Source organism: Telmatherina bonti (assembly GCF_933228915.1).
Source record: "Telmatherina bonti genome assembly, chromosome: 9".
In the NCBI taxonomy this organism is placed as follows: domain Eukaryota; kingdom Metazoa; phylum Chordata; class Actinopteri; order Atheriniformes; family Telmatherinidae; genus Telmatherina; species Telmatherina bonti.
Window position 1 is genome coordinate 25,038,626 of NC_136627.1, and position 17,136 is coordinate 25,055,761.

Genomic DNA, 17,136 nt, shown 5'->3' on the forward strand with positions numbered 1-17,136 from the left:
ACAAGTATAGGGGGTAAAATAAAAGGGGTGTAAGCGACTTTGAATGTGCTTGTTGGTGTTGGTATTCGTATTCAAGAAACTGCTGATCTGGGATTTTCACACAAGACCATCTTCAGGGTCTTAAATGGAGAAACTTTCTTGAGCAGCAGCTGTCTGGATGAAAATGTCCTGCTGATGTCAGAGGTCAAAGTAGAAGGGAAAGACTGGTCTGAAGTGATAGAAAGAAAACGTTAACTTGAACAGCTAGTGATTACAACCAAAATATACAGAAAATCATCTATGAATACACAACACGCCCAAGCTTGAAGCAGATGGTCTTCAGCAGCAAAAGACCACGTGCTTCACCTGTCAGCTGAGAAAAGGAAACTGAGGCTACAAAAAATGGGACCATCAAAGATGGGAAAAACACTCCTTTGCCTGATGAGTCCTCATTTCGACTATAATATTCAAGATGGTTAGAATTCAATGTTAACATGAAAGCATGAAATTCTTGAATGAACTGTTCAGGCTAGTGGTGGTGGTGTAATGGTGTGTTTTTTGGCACAGTTAGGGGCTCTTAGTACCAACTGAGCATGGTTTAAATGCCAAAGCTTACTTGAGTGAAGTGGATGGTATTTTATGTATCTATGTATGAACTAACCAACTAACTAACTGATAAATAAGTAGTTGTTTAATTAAAAGATTAATAAACAGTAACGAAAACTAAACAGAAAATGAAATAAAACAAGTACTTCTGATATTATCATTTTGTATTCTGCATGTATTCATGTGGATATGAATACATAATGACTAACAGTGTGTTTACGTTATGTGGCGTTTCCTTCACAGACGTCTGCTGTGAAACCAATGAGAGTGAGGGGGGTTTCCCCACCCTTCCTCTACGCCAGAGCAAGGCTGCCCTCCACCACCGGCATTCCCAGTATGCACCGCGGACACAGCAGTAAAATATAGTCCGCTAACGAAAGCCTAGAGAAAAGGGAACCAGAAAAGGATAGCTCACAAGCTAAACCAACGAGTTCAGCTGTATTTAACGAAAGCAGATCTGCTAACATGGCTGACAATGAGAAACTCGACAACCAGCGGCTGAAGAATTTCAAGAATAAGGGCCGAGATTTGGAGGTAAAAGTTGTGAAGATTGGTCTCCCCTCTTTTGCTCGGTGCCGCCGCCGCTGCCGCTGTACTCACGGCCAGCCTTGCCTCTCGGCTCCCCTGTGACGTCGTTTCTAATTTCCACCATCGGGAACTTTACAGCTAAAACCCAGCTATGGCCTTCACAGACCACCCGTGGTGGAATGCTGGCCTTGGCAGCGTGGTTTCATGTTGGGCCCCGCTGGTTCCGCTAAACCCCGGGACCGTGTTGGTTATAAAACATGCCAGAAAAGATCCGCTGGATGTAGCGTGCTAGCCTGCTGCTAGCCAGGCCCGCGGGGGACATGCTAGCTCAATTCAAGCATATCACCCTCGAATCGGTGTAGCTCGATTTGAAATGTTGCCATCTGTCATAAAGTAACTGTATCTTATTATGGAAATATACTTTTTAAATGCTCACTTTACTGCCAGGCCAATGTGCGGGAGCATATACCTTATTTTAATACTGCAGTTAGCTAACCAGCGTGCTAGCTTATCTTACTGGTGCTGGTGACTGCAGTTCCACCCATCCCCCGTCTTTATAATCAAAAACAATGGCGGAAACCAGTTAGCCTCTTAGCTGACCAGTTACTTGCGTCTTAAGTCTAGATGTAAAGTAACATTTTCATTTTCTACCTTTAAACATCACGCGTGCTTAGAAAACTAGATACAGTTAGTTAACCTGATCAAATAGATCAAAGCCACGCGTTTGCTCACGTCGGATCAATAAGTCACCAGGTGATTCACAGTCAGCTCAGCGGGTCCATGTTTCCTGCATACTTGTTAGTATCGATATTGGTAACAGTGGAGTTTACTTGAGGTGTTTATTCGCTGTATAAAGTCATACATCCTGTTTGACAAGTCGATTCTGAGGCGAGGTAGGAAGGTAGGCCTCAAGAGAAGTGTCGCTTATGCACCGTGTTAAGTTAGGAGACTCGTCAGTGAACACACCCTCACTTTCATCAAGCACTGGTTCTTGAACTACACGTTTTCTATTTTTAAGTAATTTTACACAAATATCTATTTAGATGTATACTGATACGCACGCTTTGCTAATATTATTTTTTAAAAAGACCATTTGTTAATTGATGATGGGCTTCGCCGCAGTATCACGGGTAGAGTTAATGTTACGAACACTCATTTCTCTTTGACTAAAAAATGTCTTATTGTGAGCTGTAAATATGTTGATAGTTGGGTAAAACTGCAATTAGGACTGCTACACATCCCAATAGACTGTTTTGAAACAGCATAGTATTTATGAAATACACCTTACCATTATATTTGAATTAATCCAAAGAAACTGAATAAGAGTATTAATAAAAAGGTACATTTGCATATCAAACAAAGTTGAGACAATGAATTATACTGATGTCTTTTGACTTGTTTCTCCTTTTTTATTTAGGTTTTTTATTGTTAAATTGTTCCAAATGATTACAAGTACTCATTTTCTTAAAGATGTGTATTTAGAAGTGTTTTTAGTCCTATTTTGCTTCCACCTTTCAGGGGATGGGGGGGAATGCTAATATTTTGGCCTGACTTTAAGCTAGTTAGCCTTTTAACTCTTTTTACACTGACAGTAATGCAACAGAATTATGTTGCTCAATCCTGAGACCACATGTGCAAAAACATATCAACACACACAGGACAGTTGTGTCTTAGTGAAATAAAATCCTAAATCAATCGTCAACATTTTGGATGTAATTTTTACCATGTGTCATAATCTTGTTGGTAAAACTTTATTTATAAATTTTACTCAAACATAAGAATTTATTCAGTTTCAAAGTGTTTAGTGTGTTTCTTACATTAGTTTTCAAAGGTGTGGAATGATGTTAAATACACTTTTAATCTTCTAAAGACATCTGTTGGCAGGTGCATCAGATAGCCTTAAGCACAACTATAACATTGCATAGATCTGAGAATATATGAATAAGCTTTCCTGTGAAGGCTTCAAATTCCCTCATAATTATTTCGGCAGTCACATTTGGTCTGACTGGTTTTCAGTGTCTTGAGTTTGCTGTATGACTGATTGCAGAAATTAGTTTCTTAACAGAGATGGAGCCAGATCTGATTTGATATTTATAGCTTGTTTACTTTATGTTGAGAAGTTAAAATTAAAATAGCTTATTCTGTAATGGTCATGTGCCATCTGTTCCACAGACGATGAGAAGACAGCGGACTGAGGTAGTGGTTGAACTCAGAAAGGTAATTACAACACTGAATTTATTTTATTTTTTCTATCATCAATGAAGACATGATGAGTTTGAGCTGGAAAACATTCTGCTCTATTGTTTTTTTCCATGTAATCTACAAAATAATGAGCTAAAATTTCCTAAGCTATCTGTATACTGTGTAATATTATGAAAATGCAGGAATATTTATGAAATTGTCTGCTCATTCTACCACAGAACAAAAGAGACGAACATCTTCTGAAGAGGAGAAACGTGCCCCATGAGGACATCTGTGAGGACTCTGATGTTGATGGAGACTTCAGATCGGTATTTGTTTACCTTCCTCAGTGTGTAGTCTTGTTTTTGAAAACCCATCAAGCATATTTTCAGGTTTATGCTCTTGAAGCCGCAAAAATGGCAACTTTGCAGATCATTTTGAGGTCCACTCTCTTTCACTTTTGAGGGTGCATGAGCTGGTTGGAAGTGATAAAGAGCAGTGAAGGACGGAGATATGTCTTCGGACGTAGAAAATGTTGTTTTGAAACAACCATTATTCGTTGGATGGTCAAGGTTCATTGCATCATTAATGGTTGACAAGTACACTAAAAAAGAAAAAAAAAAGACTCGGCAAGCACTTGCTGATAATATTGCAACCTGGAGTGGAAAAAACTGGAGTAAATTACTTCATTCTTCCATTTAATACAAGGTTGTTGTTTCACACACAAATAGTATTGTTGTCTTTATGTAAAGAATATGGTCCAGGTGAGTTTGTATGCCCCTTATGCCTCTGAATCCAAGTGGGGGGTCTGGCAAATGCAATGACCAGTATGGTGTTTAATGGTGTGCAAACTCCACCTACACGGCATGCACTTGGTTGTGTGCAGGTGTGAAGATGAAGGACCCAGCTGAGAGAGGCAGGATTCTGACTAAACCTGCGGTTTGTCCTGCTTTTAACTGGTTCACTGTCCTGAACATTTAAGTATTGATTTCAATATAAGTTAGAAGCTACATTTTTTTGCTTTGTAAATTAAATACAAGCAATTATTCTAAACCATAAGTGCCTCTAGCATTGGCACATACTAAACACACATCAGTGCAACATGTGTTAGATTAACAATGCAACAGAAAATATATCAATCAAGTGTCCCACTTTCACTGAATGTCCCTTGGTTTGGTGATATTGCAGGATAAAAATGGCCATTCAGCTATTTTAGAGGTTGAATCACTGGGCCTACTTCAGTGGTGACAGGGCTGACTCAAACTGGGCTGCTTAGTGGTACGTCGGCAGTGGCATTCTGCTCTGGCGCTGTGAAAGGCATTAGGGAGGCTTTTGTAGAAAGTGTGCAGGCTAATTTAGTTTAAATAATTGCAAATCAAAGGCTGCTGTATGAGTCAGGTTATAACATAAATTGTGTTTCCAAGGAGACGTATAATTTTTTTCTCAATTTTCTTCTCCATTTGTGGTTAGCCTGCATAGGATTAAAGATTAACTCATGACCTCTTTTTTTTTTTTTTTTTTTTTTTTTTTTGTTGCTTTTAAAAAAAAAACAAAAAAAAACCAAACCTTTATTTTCGCCCTTTTTTAAAGATGTCATGTTTGCTAAGTCCTCACCTTTCTTCTTTTGTTTTCACTGCTCATGTTGATTTCTGTTTTATTATTCTAAGGTCACAGTTGTGTCTGTAATCATTCTTCACAGTCATTGAATAAAAATACGCCAATGTAACTCTCCTACAAATTTATTTTCATTTTGTGCTGCTTGGATTTTTTTTTCCTGGCCGGACTTTTATAAGTCTGCTGTCACCCCTTGTGTTTGAGTGTGCACAAGTAATCGATGGGTTTTCAGAGCTCTATTCCAACTTAACCTGGAATCCACAGCCAAATGGTGATTTAAATGATTGTTAGGTTCCCCTTCAGAGGTAGGCTGCTTTGGGCTCTGTAAGGAGCACAGAGGGAGGTTACCTGTTGGTAAATAATTGTGTTAAATGAGGTTCTTGTACAGCTTCCTGACTGTTGCACCACAACAGTTTAGTACTTCAAGAGAGAATGTAAATGGTTTAGTTTTTATTCTGGTGGTGTTTCTCAGTCCCCCGTGTGTTTTAAGCAGCCCTTCTTTAAACTGAACTCACTTTATTTTCTTATAACATACAAAAGAAATAAGCCAATCATCTGCAACTGTGCTGCACATTTTAAAAAAATAAATTAATTGGGGAGAAAAAGTTCAGATCGTCTTTTTGATTCAGTCTGTCACAAAGTTTCTTTCACACTCACACACACTCTTTTACTTTACAGCAAAACACCTCTCTTGAAGCAATAGTACAAGTAAGTAAAATCTTAACCTTTTCCATTACAATAAAAATATATCATGTTATTTGCTTGTATGTAATTTATTATTTATGTATGTATTTATTATTTCCTTATTGTCAATCTATCATGTCATTGAATTCATTCAAATTAACACAAACGTGAAATTTGCTGAGCTTAAACTTGAAAACGTAAATTTTGTGGACGTAGTTTGAGCAACTCTTTTTCTGAATTGTAGAATGCCACCAGTGATAACCAGGGCGTCCAGCTGAGTGCTGTTCAAGCTGCCAGGTAAGCAATTATACCCGCTGCCTCAGACTACTGTGCAACGAAGCAGTTTGTAAATGTTGTTTGCATTCAGTACTTGAATTAAAACACATTTCTTGTGCAAAACTGTCAGCTGTTACTCAAAAGACTAAAAAAAAAAAGGTTTTTAAAAAGATGCCCAAAATAGTATGGGGGGGGAAAAAACAGATGGAAATTGGATCAAACATCAGACTTTATCATATTAACACACTGATGAAACCCAAAGAGGTTTTCACAAAGACATAATTAAAGTGTATTGCATCAGCGTCTGTAGTTTAGAGAAACAGCTTTTATTTCAAAGCCAAGTGCCATTAATCAAATGCACTTAATTGATTATTAAGTGACCATCAGGCTTTGTGTGTATCAGTGTGTGTGAATACATGTATCAACCAATTTATTAGGTAGACTTTACAAGTGTCGGGTTGGACCCACTTTTGCCTTCAGAGCTGCCTTAATTGTTGGTGGTATTGATTCAATATGGTGTTAGAATGATTTGGGTCCATATTGACACAACACCACAAGGCAAACGCAGATTTTTCACATGCCCATCCTCCATTTCCACCACGTCCCACAGATGTTCTGTTGGGTTGGTGACTGGGGTGGGCCATTGCAGTACAGTGAACTCACTATCTTGCTCGAGAACTGAATTTGGGATGATTTGAGCTTTGTGATGTACTGCAATAATCCTGCTTGATGTAGCCATCAGAAGATAGGCAGACTGTGGTCATAAAGGGATGACATGGTCAGCAACAACACTCATCAGAACTCTGAAATCTGAACTCATCACACCATGCAGTGTTTTCTCAATCTTCTGATCTTGCAATCAGTTGTCCTGTTTTTGGGAGCTCATATGAATTGTAGTGTGTTTCCTGTTCTTAGCTTATAGGAGCAACACCTGGTGGTGTTGTATGTTTATGTTGCCCATCTGCTTCTAGGATGTTTGTTGTGTGTTCAGAGGGTATCCTGCATATCTTAGCTATGATAAGTGTTTGAGACGCTGTTGTTTGTCTATCATCTCAAACCAGTCTCCATAGTCTTCTTTGACCTCTGACATCAACAAGACATTTTGGTCATTCCACACAACAGCTGCTCACTTGGATATTTTCGTTTTCCAGATTCTCAAGATGTTATGTGTTAACACCCTAGTCGATCAACACTTTCTGAAATACACAGCCATGACACTTCAAATACACCTAAATGGCCTTTCCTCCTCATTGTGATGCCCTGTCTGGACTTGAGCAAGTCATCTTGGCCATATCTGTGTACCTTAATACATTGAATTGCTGCTGTATAATTGGCTGATGAGCTTTCTGTACTGACAAGCAATCACATATTCCAGCATTTAGGTTGTCCAATACACATTCAATTAACACTTTGATTCGAAAATGATCATTTTTTTACATGTACATAGTTACAGGTTAAGGTCCAAAAGCTGCTGTCCCTGTTTCCTGTATTTCTGTACATGTTTTAAGACTTTTTTAAATACCCATATGCTACAGATTTTTCACTACACTGTCTTGGCTGAAAAAGCTCTGGTTGAAATTGATTGCCTCTTGCAAAATAGTTTCGGTGTGGCAATTTCAGGGCCTGACTGTTTTCCCAACTCTGTTCGACAGCTGTGATTTAGAGCAAGTCAGCCTCGTCTAATTAACGGGCATTGTTAAATGGCCATGCTGCTCAGGCGTGCCGCCCTTTAGAAAATTGTCAGGTGCTGCAATAGGCTGCCAGATTCATGAAAAATGTTCACATTCCTGGAATGTTCTGTATTTTTCTGCATTTTTTAAAGATACTGGTTGGTTGTGTTGTGCTGTCGTTGCACCTGTGCTTGACTTTATGTGAAGTTCAGCCATGAGGTGGTTGAAGTCTTTTGTCATTAGTCACTAGACCTTAGACTTGCAGCAGGCATTTACATTCTGCAAGCTGTTTCTCTGTATCTATTTGTTGTTTTTTTTTTTGTTAGTCTGTAAAGCTGCATCTGTGTGTGTGGGTAATGGTGTGAAGTTTTCTCTTTGTTTCTATAGGAAGTTATTGTCCAGTGACCGCAATCCTCCCATAGATGACCTGATCAAGTCTGGGATCCTGCCTATACTGGTCCACTGCCTGGACAGAGATGACAAGTAAGCAAGATTTAATTGTTCGTGTGTGTGCAGTAATAAATTGTGCTTTTTTTAAATGTGATCATTATCATCGGAGTTGCGTTTGACTGATCACATTCCCTCTTCCAAGTAATGCTAATAAGCCAGCAGGGTTTTAGCCCAGCTTCCATCTGAATTGTGACGCTGTTATGCAAATGTGTTCTAGTTTTCACCTTTCAAGGAATGGAATGACTCATCTTGTTCTTACCGTTAAGCACCTCACCAGTTCACACTCGCATCTCCCAATACTTCCATCACTCACATCTTATTTTTTTACAGCCCGTCTCTTCAGTTTGAGGCAGCCTGGGCTCTAACCAACATTGCATCGGGCACCTCGGAGCAGACCCAAGCCGTGGTCCAGTCCAGTAAGTTCTGCTGTGCAGTAACACACACATGCCTTCACTGGCTACATTCATACTGCAGCTCAGTTAGTTTTTTGTTTTTTTTGCCGATATGTGACTTGTATTTTTTTTTTTTATTATTACAATCCGAATGGCACAAATCTGACCCAGACTACTTCCACATTGGATCCTAAATTTGATACACATCCAATCTGTGTCGAAGCAACGTCAGTTTGAACGGCAGTCCTGAATTTCATCCAACTTTGACATCACAGAATAAACATGAAACATTCATATTTACTTCCGTAAATATAGAAGTAAATAAGGATGTGTGGCATGTTATCATGTGTGCCCACATGTCATTTCAAGGCCATTAGTCATTCAGACTTGTGTGTTGAAGGTTGCATTGAAATTATAAAAGGAAAAAATGGCATTTCAGTAAAAAACAAATAAATAAATAATTGAATTTGAGCATGAAGACATGCAGTCTGAACGTATCCACTGTCTTGATTTTGTTTTGGCTTTGTCTTTTTTTAATTGTAGCAGCATAAACTATCTACAAGGATGTAATAACTTGCATGGCTGTGAGAGCAAAAGGCTCCAGTAGTATGTTAGAGTTTAATTAGAAATTAATATTAAAGAAACCAAATAATTACAAATCAATGGATGAGAAGATAATATTCATAAAAATAAGGAAACAGAAAATGTGTTTTTAGAATATGGCAATTGGCATCTCTAGCTGTTGTGTTCATTGCTTTTTTTGCCTCATTTTTTTTTCTTTTTTTTTTTTTTTTAACATTGATTTTACTCAGTTCAATGAGGTTATTTTCAGTAAGGTGGGAAAAAAAACTTTAATTTATACACAACAAAGACAAATATAGTCTTCATTTACGGTACACTGTTTTTTGTGATATTGGATTTCTCTTAATTCTCTTTTTGTCTAATGTCAAATTGTTTATTGGATATTTTCTTCCCAAGCAGAACTGACTGCTCAGTGTTCACAATTTCCCATGAATTCCTGGCCACATTGATAGTTTGTGATTTGATAACAGAAAAGAAGCACTCAGACCAAACTGGAGGATAGCAGAGTAAAGGCACTTACATAAGTAAACTTGAAGGTTAAGTATTGTGTCTGAATATTGGCATTTATATTTATTTTTAAGGCTGTAACAGCAGATTGTGCTTTTGACATTGAATGTTTGGTGGAAGAGAATTTGATCAGAACTGAGGTTGAGGACTTGTGATGTTTTCTGAATATGTCATCTTGGGTGAGTTTGCTGAATGAAGGCATCTTCTTTTCTTTTGTGTAGATGCTGTGCCCCTGTTCCTGAGGCTGCTTCACTCTCCTCACCAAAATGTGTGCGAACAGGCTGTCTGGGCCCTGGGCAACATCATAGGTGAGTAATTGCTGGCGTAAGCTATTATTTATGAATGCAATTACTTGCCATTTTGAGACAACTGGTGTCCACTCATTATTTTTGCAGATGACATCTTTTTTTGCCTTTTTCTTAACGTCCAGAAAGTAAATAACAAACAGTCCCCAAAACTCCATGTGTTTAGGAGCCAATTTGTTTTACTGTGTTCCTCATTGTTGCTGTTATTGGGCGCCGTATTGTTACCTTGGCAGGTGACGCATATAGGGGGGACACGTCACTGGTTTGGCAGATGTTTGGCCCGGAAGGGCAAAGGTTTTTTTTTTTTACCGCAGGGCCCGAGTAAATGTAGTTGTTTGCCACAAGATTATGTATAGAAGAATAAAAGGGATTTAATCTGCAAGAAAGTAATCTGAGTGGAAATCAGTTATGGCGAAGCGGTGCATCAAACCTACTCTTGAGCCAAGCAATCTCAGTAGCTTTGTTTAGTTTTAGCTCCTTCAATATGCTTTATGTGTGTCCAGGTGATGGTCCACAGTGCAGAGACTACGTGATCAGCTTGGGTGTTGTCAAACCCTTGCTCTCATTCATTAGTCCCTCCATCCCCATCACTTTTCTCCGCAATGTCACCTGGGTCATGGTCAATCTGTGCCGTCACAAGGATCCTCCCCCTCCGATGGAAACGATCCAGGAGGTAAGAATGCAACCTCATGTGCAGATTTTTTTTTTTTTTTTTTTTAAACAGGCAGGTTTTTTTTGTATTAATTGATTGGAAGTCTGTGAATTCTACAGATTTTATAGTGTCCAGCATAAGTTAGTTGTATTAGTGTTTGACGGAGAGGCAGAGCAGAGTAAGATTCATATATAATCGATCTAAATCAAGGATCTCTAATGCCAGTCCTTGAAGGCCACTTTCCTGCAGATTTTAGTGTGTTTCCTTATTTTAATACACGTGACAAAAATTCATGTGCAGAACTTGACAACAAGATATTGGATCAGTTTAATTTGAATGAGGCGTGTTAAAGCAGGAAGACTTGCATGATAATGGCACTCAAGGACCAGAGTTTTGACATCTTTACATAAATCAAGAAAAGCAGGGCAAATGTGTATTGATTGAACAAAGATTTGGTTTTAAATGCTTTAATTTATTTGCAGTTGTAGCAGAAACCTTGTGTGGGTCTCTTTGGACTTTACCTTTTTTTTTTCCATTACTATTTTCTACACATTTATTTATTTATTTATTTATTTATTTATTTAAATATGGTCAAAAATGTTTCTCAGATCCTTCCTGCTCTCTGCGTGCTGATCCACCACACCGATGTCAGCGTGAGTAAAGCAGTTTTTAACAGGTTTTATTCTGCTGAAGTGATGCAGTGCAGCTAAACACAAATAAAAGTGTGTTTAACAGAACCCCTTTTGTGTTTCGCTGCTTCCAGATCTTGGTGGACACCGTGTGGGCTTTGTCTTACCTGACAGATGCTGGAAATGAGCAGATCCAAATGGTCATCGACTCTGGCATTGTTCCACATCTGGTTCCACTGCTCAGTCACCAGGAAGTCAAAGTTCAAGTATGATGGGATGGATGGGTGGCATTTAGATATAATTAAACCTGAATAAATGCATCATTACAATCATCCATGTCTGAACAGTGCAGTCAATGCAATTATTTTTCATCAATTTTATCAATAAACTTTAATAGGGAATAACAAATAATAAAAAAAAAAAAGCTTCATGGGATTGTTATATTTCTATAAATAACTACTTTTATCTTTACAATGGTCAAATACAACTTCTAATCTAAGTTTTGGCTTTGTCATTTCCTCTCCACCACCAGACTGCTGCACTGAGGGCTGTTGGGAATATTGTGACTGGCACAGATGAGCAGACACAGGTGGTGCTGAACTGCGATGCTCTCAGCCACTTCCCAGCACTGCTCACTCACCCTAAGGAGAAAATCAACAAGGTGACGCCCCTCATCCTTATATCCACTATGTGATAATAGCGCCTGGGGGATCTGGAAGTGATGAAATCAGAGACAAGATGCCAGTGTGATTCTGTGTGAAAGATTACATGAATCAGGTAGTTTGATAGTTGGAATTTACAACATGGAGATTCACAAGGAGGAAGATGGTGAAGAGGACATCGAAGACCAGCCACTTGCAGTCATTGATGTAGTTTGGGGATAGAATGGAGTAGTTTATGCATGTGTGTGTGTGTGAGATTGAGTGTATCATACCATGGGTTGGGGGATAGAAGGGTGCTGAAATTTCTGTGCTGAAATCGGAGTGCATCTGAGACCAGTCATAAAAATTAGAGGCCTTTGTTGACTGGACGATGATTAGAGCCTCAAATAACCCTCTCCCCACCCACATCGCTCTGTCTCGACCAGAGGTTAACGCACTGCGTCGACCTCTGGATTCTGATCCAGCTCAGGTTCAAAAAGCTCTATAAAAACACCTGCTTACTTTGCTTGAGATAAAACTCTCAAATACTGAAAAACTAAGGCACAACTGTGCTGTGTGGTCACATCATCCATGTATTTATGCTCTCTGTCCTGCAGGAGGCAGTGTGGTTCTTGTCCAACATTACAGCAGGTAACCAGCAACAGGTGCAGGCTGTCATTGATGCCAAGCTGGTTCCCATGATCATCCATCTGCTTGACAAGGTTTCAGTTTCAACTTGATTATTTTTATTATTTTTGTGAAGATTATAAAGGGGAAAAAAGTTGCTTACATCAAATTCTTGCACTTTAGGGTGACTTTGGGACTCAGAAGGAAGCAGCCTGGGCTATCAGTAACCTTACAATAAGTGGGAGGAAAGATCAGGTAAAAACTTTCACCTTTTGCTTGTTCGTGGTAACCTGCTTAGCCTGGTGTGGCCTTTCCAACTTTTTTTTTTTTTTTTTTTTTACACCACATTGTGTTTATAATTTAGATCTAGTTATGAATTGTTTAATTTCTTAAAGAGAATAGACTATTAACATAATTAAATATTTAAAAGAATCACTCAAGTGAACATTTCTAACCAGCAAATTATCTGCTTAGATTTTAAATGCTTGAATTCAAGTAAAATAATATGAAATGTCAATTGGTTTCTCTTCTAATATAACTGTGTTGTCCACAGGTGGCACACCTCATTGAAAAGCAGGTGATCCCTCCATTCTGCAATCTGCTCACAGTGAAGGATGCTCAAGTCGTGCAGGTTGTTCTCGATGGCCTCAGCAATATCCTGAAGATGGCCGACGAAGAAGCCGAAACTATCGCTAATCTGATTGAGGAATGTGGAGGCAAGTTTTCCCCTTCAACCAAAGTTACGTTACTTTGACCTCAGATGCTCATGTTAATTCGGTGTCTTTGTCCCATAGGTTTGGAAAAAGTGGAGCAGTTGCAAAATCATGAGAATGAAGATATCTACAAATTGGCATACGAAATTATTGATCAGTACTTTTCATCTGATGATGTAAGTTGCATTTATATAACAGTATTATATACATTATTACATTATTATATACATTGTATTGAGGTGCTAGTCATTATTTAAAGTGGCCACTTTTTACCACATTGCGCCTAAATCCTCATGAAAACAACTACAGTATTTAATAAGTTGATTAAAGTGTAATTGTACTCCTATTATAGTTATAGTTTGTGACATTACTTTAGTGTTTTTCTTTTAAAACTGTCACCGGTTTCTATTTTTAACCATTTAATTTAAATCAATTCTCCATTCAATGTCTGACTCTTGCTGCATTGCCACTTGATCTGCAACACTGTCTGTCTGCATTGTTGATGCTCAATTGCTCTGTCTGTCATCCAGATTGATGAAGACACCAGCCTGGTCCCAGAGACCATCCAGGGCGGAACGTACGGCTTTAACTCAGCCAACGTGCCAGCCGAGGGATTCCAGTTCTAGACGTCATCTGGGGTATTCTGGAGTTTTGTTCACGATGCAGCACTCTGTTCAACATAAACAAATTAAGAGAGAAAGAGCGAGAGAGAGAGAGAGAGAGAGAGTGTGAGAAATTCGATCCATTGTGCTTGGCTCGTGGGATCCATGGCTGCATCTTATCTGAGAGAAAAATATGTGGATTTCATTTGGCATTCCAGGGGAACCAGCCCAAATGAAGTTTGAGATGGCGAGTGGGTGCGAGTGAGAATGAGTGGCTACATGTTGCAAAAAAGCAAAACATCTACATCGAATGCGTTGAGTGACATGCCGACATAACTTCTGTGTTATTGGAGCTGTCGTCTTCGGAAAACTACTTCAAATGACAACAAAAAAAACTCGATGTCTGCCCAGGAAGAACCAAGGACATTCAAAAATAAGAAATCAAGACATCTTGATATATTACAAAAAGATGCAGAAATGAAAATAACTGATTATGAACTGAGATGAACCAAAAACCATCACAATTCTGCAGTCCTCCGACTAGAGAGGGTGCCACCCTCAATGAGCCCCTCCCCCAATCGGCCACGCTATCAGACATGTGTGTGAATGGACCCATTGTGTATGAATGTCTGGACTCAGTGCTGAGGAGCCAGGTTCATCTCCTCCAACGAGACGTCCCGATGGAGCACCACCAAGCCCTCCTCCTCCCCCTCGGTGGGTAGGGCCAGGAGTCCGACTGCGCGTGCCGCATGTGCGAGAGAATGGACGGATGAGTTGTGTGTGCTTGGCTGCGTGCGTGACTGGGAGTGTGCAAGGTTGGGTGAGAACGCATGCAGAGATGGGAAAAGATACAAAAACATCTGGAGAGAAACAAAAATTGAGAAACGCAACAACACACTTAGAAAAGGAAAGAAATTCTGCCTTTGTAAGAGGCCGATCCTCTTATACCTGAAAGGAAGAACTTTGGATGTGGAGACAAAAAAATCGTCATCACAAGGATTATTCTTTTTGTTTTGAATTGTTAAGTTAGTATTAATTGACACTGGACAATGTTAATGGCAGGTGTGCAGCAGCAGTGCATTGAATTAAGATGCTTTTGGGCTTTTCTTTTTGCCTCCAGTGTGTTCCTTTTTATTTTATTTTTTTTTATTTTCAGATATTAGTTTCACTGCTTCTGTAAAGGTGAATGATGACGATCATATTCCATCCTTCCACCTGAACCCTAACCTGAACACCAGACATGGGCTTGATGCTGTGAAATTCTGACATCACTATAGTCAACCAAATGACATGTTCCTCTTGTTACTCCTCATTTATTTACTTTAATTTTACAGCAAAATCAGTGCTTCGCAGTTTTGTTGCCATAGCTTTGATTATCACAGAGGGAGAAGAGAACAAAGGCCATGTCGTGTAGGATTGTGAATCATAACCTTTGCATGTACTAAACTATAGCACAGTCATTTTTAGGGTATTTTAGTTTCCTTAGGCTGTGGATACAGTGTAATTTTCATTTTAAGTAAAACTGTGCTTAAATGTTACATGTTTCCCCTTCCCTTACTCCTCAGTATTGTCTGATTTGCTAAATAATCTATATGGTTTTGCACATGTACTGCAAAGTGAGGCCTGAAGATTTTCTGAAGGCGTGTTGGTGGGTTTCATAGGTTTTGACCTGCCAACAGCCTCTACATTATGCGTCACTCAACCACAGTCTTTGTTGTCTTTCTAGAGTGATCTAATGATGCTTTTTAGTGATACTTGAGAAAATAATTACATTATTTCAGGAGAAGCAGTGATGAATCTGCTAATGTATCTCAGCTTGACTTAAGAGAGGGATTCACCTCCCTTCTATCACAATGAAAGGCATCCCATGTCAGGCTGGAGTTATTTTAAATGGGTTTTCCTGAATAACAAATAAACCCATGAACAAGTTTGCTGTAACGTAAGTATCTTGCAGAATCCTCAGCCCCTTACCCTTCTTTCCTCTACCAGCTAAGTGTACAAGCTTATCCTCTTTATTTTTAAAAAAATTTTTTTTTTAACTTCAAACACTGTAGTAAATAATTACACATTGTGCGCATAAACCTTCTGTTGAACATAGGGGTACCTTTTTGTTTTTGCAGCATTCCTTGTTAGCAAAAGTGGTTTCAAATATAAAGTAACGACCTGAAGGAGGGAGGAGGGTTGGGGGGTGGTTGCCTAGTAACCGTTTTGGGAAATTGGCTACAGGACAGGTTGTCTTCGAGAAAATAAATAGTGAAACCCAAACCCTGAGACTGTCTGTGTGTGTGTGCTCTGTTGTGAAAATGCTGTGATTGATTCTCCTGGGTTACACTTTCATCATTACTTTTTTTCTTGTCATTCGTATAGTTTCTGCGGTCATGAGAACCTGTGTTCAAATTTAAAGACGCGCTCTTATTGGCTAAAAGTGACCGTTTGTCCGCATGCGCACCACTGCTTTGTGAAACCATCCGAAATGTTACATTTGTGAGTCAGTGATTCGCAGCATCCCAACCAGTTAAATATCTTGGTTTAAAAGTTTTTTTTTTTTTTTTTTTTTTTTAAATGTAAATAGTATAAATGAGACTTAGTTTATAAAGGAAAATCTACGCGTGACTACTCAAATAATCATCATTGTAAAAGAGACGTAATCTGTCCCTGAAAGTAGACTATAAGTGAAACGAACATGTTCAAATAACATTTTCACATAAATTGTCGAAATTGCACTGGGATAAAAGTAGACGTTTGACTTTACGAGAACAAAAAAACAGGAAGTGAAAGCTTTACATGCTGAGTAGGCAGCGAGAGGTGAGTTTTGGGTCGTTTTTAGGACAGGACTTTGTTCGATGAGGGACTCTGGTCCATCCTGGACAGCAGTATAAAGCTGGTTTGAGAGTTTTCGTAGACAAATGACCTGAACATTTTCGGTAATGCCCTGCTCGGCTCAGGTGGCGCTGCATCAAGCGAGACAAAAGACGACTCAGTAATTGGTTGAATTCAGATCAACTTCCGTTTTATGATTTGTAGTCCGCTTCCGGGATTAATTAATTCTTGCATGAAAAGTACCATTACCTCACTCTTACTTTGATAGAGTCTAAAGAGACGTTGAAATTATGTCCAAATAATTTAAACTGAGCCGTAAACCGCTTTAAAAAGACAGTCTTGGATGAGCGGTAACAGTATGATATATGCTACTTTGCTTTAAAAATGCAAATTAATATTGTAATATTTCTGAACAACACAAAACTAAACAAAACTGCATGTAACAATAACTGTTATTCAATGGTCAAAACCAGTCCATTTCTCTGTCACTGATATAATTCTCCAAACTTGATCAGTCTGGTTATTTAAGTTTAAACAGGTGCATGTGTAGTTTAATCCATCCTGTTGACATACCGGATGTTCTCTCAAACCCCCCTGAGCTGTTCGTATTTCTGATCCATGAGTTTTGCCTTTTTAATGGAGTTTGCTAAAGTTTCCAGCAACTTTTCCATCTGACGC

The 17,136-nt window shown here is 38.9% G+C and overlaps 1 protein-coding gene across 1 annotated transcript; it reads left to right on the forward strand.

Moving 5' to 3' along the window:
* Positions 1 to 932: 932 nt before the first annotated feature.
* kpna4 (karyopherin alpha 4 (importin alpha 3)) lies at positions 933 to 17,030 on the forward strand. The gene is made up of 17 exons (XM_079246315.1): positions 933 to 1,119; positions 3,286 to 3,330; positions 3,534 to 3,623; positions 5,587 to 5,616; positions 5,837 to 5,889; positions 7,926 to 8,021; positions 8,319 to 8,404; positions 9,691 to 9,777; positions 10,278 to 10,447; positions 11,035 to 11,079; positions 11,190 to 11,321; positions 11,588 to 11,716; positions 12,314 to 12,418; positions 12,507 to 12,578; positions 12,877 to 13,039; positions 13,118 to 13,212; positions 13,567 to 17,030. Exons 1-17 carry the CDS (start codon positions 1,051 to 1,053, stop codon positions 13,660 to 13,662), a joined length of 1,563 nt encoding a protein of 520 aa, XP_079102441.1. The 5' UTR covers positions 933 to 1,050; the 3' UTR covers positions 13,663 to 17,030.
* Positions 17,031 to 17,136: the final 106 nt, after the last annotated feature.